General features: G+C 41.2%; 1 protein-coding gene across 4 annotated transcripts in view; it reads right to left on the reverse strand.

Moving 5' to 3' along the window:
* Positions 1-6000, reverse strand: part of KDM1B (lysine demethylase 1B) — a 106536-nt gene that overhangs the window by 18269 nt on the left and 82267 nt on the right. For all 4 annotated transcript variants that reach the window (XM_032247748.1, XM_032247746.1, XM_032247747.1 and 1 more), the window contains 2 exons: positions 3496-3633; positions 2436-2607 (listed from right to left, as the gene is read on the reverse strand). In XM_032247748.1, coding sequence (XP_032103639.1) covers positions 2436-2607; positions 3496-3633 — 310 coding nt within the window. The remainder of the gene's footprint in view (positions 1-2435; positions 2608-3495; positions 3634-6000) is intronic.

Consider the following 6000-nt stretch of genomic DNA (forward strand, 5'->3'; position numbering starts at 1 on the left):
CTACAGCCTTACACAGAGATGTGTGCACTATTATCAAAGCTTTTTAACAAGCTATTGATAAGATGAAATGCCTACTTACATAGTAAGTATTACTGAGCCTACCTTAACAACTTGTGTTTTTTTTTTTTTTTTTTTTTTTTTTTTGAGACAAAGTCTCGCTCTTGTTGTCCAGGCTGGAGTGCAGTGGCACAATCGCAGCTCACTGCAATCTCTCTCTCCCGGGTTCAGGCAATTATCCTGCCTTACCCTCCTGAGTAGCTGGGATTATAGGTGCCTGCCACATGCCCGGTTAATTTTTTTTTATTAGTAGTAGAGACAGGGTTTCCCCATGTTGGCCAGGCTGGTCTTGGACTCCTGACCTCAGGCGATCTGCCCACCTTGGCCTCCCAAAGTGTTGGGATTACAGGTGGGAGCCAAAGTGCCAAGCCTTAACTTGGGTTTTTGTTAATTTGTGAGACGGTGTCTTGCTCTGTCACCCAGGCTGAGGTGCAGTGGTGAGATCATAGCTTACTGCAGTCTCTGACTCCTGGACTTAAGCAATCCTCTCGCCTTCTGAGTAGATGGGACTACAGGCATGCACCACCATGCCTGGCCTATAGTTTGTTCTATGTAAGGCTAAGGCAAAGCATTATCACTAAACGTTTTTATTTGGTGACTCTGAAAGAAATGTAAAGAAAACTCCAGCCGCCGGACGCGGTGGCTCACGCCTGTAATCCCAGCACTTTGGGAGGCTGAGGCGGGTGCATCACTAGGTCAAGAGATCGAGACCATCCTGGTCAACATGGTGAAACCCCGTCTCTACTAAAAATACAAAAATTAGCTGGGCATGGTGGTGCGTGCCTGTAACCCCAGCTACTTAGGAGGCTGAGGCAGGAGAATTGCCTGAACCCAGGAGGCGGAGGTTGCGGTAAGCCGAGATCGCGCCATTGCACTCCAGCCTGGGTAACAAGAGCAAAGACTCTGTCTCAAAAAAAAAAAAAAAAAAAAAAAAAAAAAAAGAGAGAAAGAAAACTCCAGCCAGTGACTACAACACAAGTACAAAACACTAACCAAGTCCTGCAAATATCCTGTAAGTCAGACTCATAACTGTTCTCAACTCCATAAAATTTAACAACCTATGAATTAGTCGGGACACTACAACATTTGATTAAACGATTCCTGTTGACGGGAGTATATTTCTGAAAATGTTCTCTTATGGTATATCAGTCAATACTCACTAAGGACAATTACAGTGTAGGTCTCTTAGAGATGGTGTATTGCCACAGTAGAGGGGGAGGGAAAAGAGAAAAAGAAGAGACAGTCCCTGCTACTAAGAAGTTTACCCCAAACAGAGATGAACTGTGTATCTGGCTTGAAGAATTGAGAACTCTTGCAAAGAAACATATAGTTGAAGCAAATTAACACCTTGCAAAGTGAGTTCAAATGTTCACACTACAAGAAACTCCAACATGTCTCCAAGAACTACAAGTGAATACATTCAGGTCACAAAATTGTAGGCTAAATAAATATCAATTTAAGAAGCAATACAGTAAAATTTCAGCCGGCACCCTCGTGAAAATGAGTCACTATGGGTGGTCATGTTTCCTAAAGAGTGGTAGCTAATATTGCCCATTTAAGTACAAAAGCCAAAAGATTTTGAATTAAAAATATTTTTTCTTTTTTTTTTTTTTTTGGAAATAGGGTTTTGCTGTGTTGCCCAGGCTGGAGTACAGTGGTGGGATTATAGTTCACTGCAAACTCAACCTCCTGAGCTCAAGCTATCCTCCCAACTCAGCCTCCCGAGTAGCTGGGACTACAGACACACACCAACATGCTTGGCTGGTTGGTGTTTTTTGTTTTTGTTTGTTTTGTTTTTTTCTGTAGACACAGGCTCACTATGTTGCCCAGGCTGGTCTTGAACTTCTGGGCTCACGTGATCTTCCCCACTTGGCCTCCCAAATGCTGGGATTACAAGTGTGAGCCACTGCACCTGATAGATTAAAATTCTTCAACTGTAACACTTTTGGCATTCTCAAAATATACTGGAGAAAACCTTAACCCACTACTCAACAACAAAAAAAAATCCTGACACACAGAAACCCTTATCTAGAAAAGACATTACAGGGTGATGATTTATTACACAGGGCTTACCACATGCTTCCTTAAAAGTAAGCTACTCTGGGAAATTTAAAATTAAATATTTAGATAATTTTGTAAAACACCTGCTACTGTGTAAAGTCAAGTCTGTGTATGTGTACACAATGCAAGCATCTAAGGCTCCCTAAAAAAGTGCTCCACCCCTCAGAACTTGGAGAATCCCTCAGTCCAAAAGCAATGCTCAGGAGGGCTACCCTGTTGCTGACATCCGACCTCGCAAATGCACGATGCCACTGCTGATGAAACTTAGGTAACAACGAAACTGAGATGGAACAATCAGAACACCGTTCTCCCCATACCTCCTAAAGGGACATCTTGGAGCTGAGTCTTATCCTTTCTCCACTCAGAGACAACATCCAAGAGAGCATTAAAATGAAAATCCATGCGCTTGTCAATAGTGGGGTCAGTTATTCTTCCACCTTCCTGAATTAAGTCACATCTTTCTCCCAATTTATGCATGCTGATGCCAAGCTTCAAAATAATAAGAATAAGAAGGTGAAAATTTTCCCTGGAAAAACATATTTACAGGTTCTAAGCTGAAAATCAGACAGAGCTCTCATGGAGAAAACGGTCCAATACCTCTCAAAAATAAAGCTAAACATGCTCCACGTGGAATGGCAGCAAAGTCAGGCAGTGAAAAAAAGCCAGTATGACATCTACAAGATTTTATTTGATGAGAATGTGACAGGGGCAGCAACAGCTCCTACGCCATGGCTGCTCTAACTTTTTGGCTAATGTTTCAGATGCCAGACACTGCCTGTCCTTGCTCTAACATTCTGTCTCCTCTATGGACCCTCATGTAAATGAACACACAAACACTCACAGCAGAAGCTGAAATTGAATTGACCATCAATAAACATTTCAGAAGAAGGCTTGCGCCCACCAAGTCTTCAAAGAAACTGTAAGAGCCAGACAAAAGACAGGCTGCCTCATTAAATATGATGTTCAGATAAGTAATACACAATTTTAAGTATAAGTATGTCCCAAATATTGCATGTAAAATATCCCATGTAATACTGGGAAATACTTGGGTAAAAAATTACTTGTTTATCTGAAAGTGAAATTTAATTGAGAATCGTATTTTTATTTGCTAAATCTGGCAACCTTAAAATTATGAGCTAACCAAGTGGCCTGCAAATAACAAGGAAATAAAATTAAAGAGATTACAAAAAGGAAAACAATCTTCTACATCCTCCAGTTCTACCTTCTCAGAAAGGCAGAAGAAGTTCTTACTACTTTTCAGAGGGGATGAGGGGGCTGTTATATGTAATTTACTTTGCAAGCATATTAACACTGCACACAAGCAAAGTGAAACTTTTTCTTTCCTTTCTCTACAACACAAAGCTAAAAGAAACTCACTTGCTCACACATTAATGCCATTGGGTTGTTAATACAGCCATTGACTATCTGAGCTCCTCTTCCCACCGTGACGCCTTTAAAAGATTTATCATCCCAGACTCGGCCTCCAATTCTGTCTTTGGCTTCCAGGACAGTCACCTAAAAAGACAGACAGTCAGGGAAGCTAAATAGGACACAGTAGTTATATCAGACATAGTATTATAAAAACGTAGAATGACACGGTTAAACAGCCTCTATAATATTTAATTCAAAATATTTCTACAAAAACAAGTGTAAAAAGCAGGCAGTGTGAACAGAAGCCAAAACAGATGTTCAAAACAATCCGTCTAGACTCTAGCAAGGAAAAACTGAGTGGTCTATTGAAGGAATCACTCAAACCAGATAGTAAGATTTGATGAACTACGCCAGAGGCAGTGGCTCACGCCTCTAATCCCAGCACTTTGGGAGGCTGAGGCAGGAGGATCACATGAGGCCAAGAGTTTGAGACCAGTTTGGCCAACATGGTGAAACCCTGTCTCTACTAAACATACATAAATCAGTCAGGCATGGTGGCACACATCTGTAATCCCAGCTACTCGGGTGGCTGAGGCATGAGAATTGCCTGAAGCTGGGAGGTGGAGGCTGCAGTGAGCCGAGATTGTGCCACTATACACCAGCCTGGATGACAGCGAGACCCTGTCTCAAAAAAAAAAAAAAAAAAAAAAAGATTTGATGAACTACACATGAAATGTACTTTGAAAACTGTCTATAAAATAGTATTCTGTAAGTTAAGAAGCACAGTTAAAAACTAGTTAAAAACAGTTAAAAACTTCTTTAGGTGATTTTTCCTAAGAAATACCTACATAGCAAAATTCCTTTAGCACTGCAAATAAGCCTTAACTTCCCTATATTATTTAAAAAAAAAAAAAAAAAAAGTATGCCACTCCATATAAATATGACTTCATGGGCTTGGCCTAACCAGGTCTCACACCCAGGCTATTTTATCTCTCCCAAATTTCGAATGCTGGTGGCAGGAGAAGCTGCTCTTGGGTACACAGGCAGCGCCTCACCTGTAGCCCTGGGATTCAAAGTGCCACACTTTCCTGGGTTACATTAACTGAAAATGTCAGTCCTACTCAGCCCAAGGCCAATCTTACATTTCTGGATCTCTAGAAACTACTTCAAATTCTCAAGAAGAGGTTCCCCAAGTTAATCATCTTTCAGGCTACTCAGAGGACTCTGTTTCCCACCCATGGGGAGAATGGAGGGTCTCCTCGGTGTTTCCCCATCACTTGGAGATGGAGGGGAAAGTAATATCAATTCTCTGAACATTCTTTCTCAAACTTAAATGCTTCACTTTCTCTAACCAGGAAGGCTACACCTTGTTGTATTCTCTTTCTCTGACTTCAATTTTATACAGAGCTATCCATTTCCAGTTGTTTTTTTTTTTTTTTTTTTTTTTTTTTGAGTTGGGGTCTCACTCTGTCACCCAGACTAAAGTGCAGCGGCTCGATCTCAGCTCACTGCAACCTCTGCCTCCTAGACTCAAGTGATTCTCCACATCAGCCTCCTGAGTAGCTGGGACCACAGGTGCATACCACCATGCCCGGCTAATTTTCCTTTTGTATTTTTTTTGGTAGAGACACGGTTTTGCTATGTTGTCCAGGCTGGTCTCAAACTCCTGAGCTCAACCAATCCGCTCACCTCAGCCTCCCAAAGTGCTAGGATTACAGGCACTGAGCCATTGTAACCAGTCCATTTCCAGTTTCTTTTTAATATAAGAGGAAAGCCAAACATTAAAAACAGACTCCCTAGATTTTCAATTTTAATAACCTTTCTTGTAATACAATCTGTAATACAAATAAAACTCAAAAAACCTTGGCCCAAATATCTAACACTGAAAATAAGCAATCAATTGAAACATGGGCTAGGCCGGGAGCAGTGGGTCATGTCTGAAATGAGATTCAAAGGGCATCTTGATAGGCATAAAAAAATTTAACTAGAGGCCAGGCACAGTGGCTCATGCCTGTAATCCTAGCACTTTAGGAGGCTGAGGTGGGCAGACTGCTTGAACTGAGAAGTTTGACACCAGCCTTGGCAACATGGTGAAACCCTGTCTCTACCCAAAATACAAAAATTAGCCAGTCTCATAACACTGTCTCAAAATAAATAAATATATTTTTTAAAAATCCAAACTTAGAACTATTTCAGAAACCTTTACACAAGAAATAGTGTATATCCCTGTTAGTATTACTGTCTCAAACTACTGTGGAAATGGGCTTTTTCCCATCATTTCTATTATGTGAATAATAATCTGTCAAAAATTTCTACTTTAGCCAGACACGGAGGCTCATGCCTGTAATCCCAGTACTTTGGGAGGCCAAGACAGGCAGATCACTTGAGGTCAGGAGTTCAAGCCAGCCTGGCCAACATGGTGAAACCTTGTCTCTATTAAAAATACAAAAATTAGCTGGGCGTAGTGGCACACACCTGTAATCCCAGCTACTCAGGAGACTGAGGTAGGAG

The sequence above is a fragment of the Sapajus apella genome, unplaced genomic scaffold (assembly GCF_009761245.1).
Source record: "Sapajus apella isolate SASKATOON/1434 unplaced genomic scaffold, GSC_monkey_1.0 scaffold63, whole genome shotgun sequence".
NCBI classification, from domain to species: domain Eukaryota; kingdom Metazoa; phylum Chordata; class Mammalia; order Primates; family Cebidae; genus Sapajus; species Sapajus apella.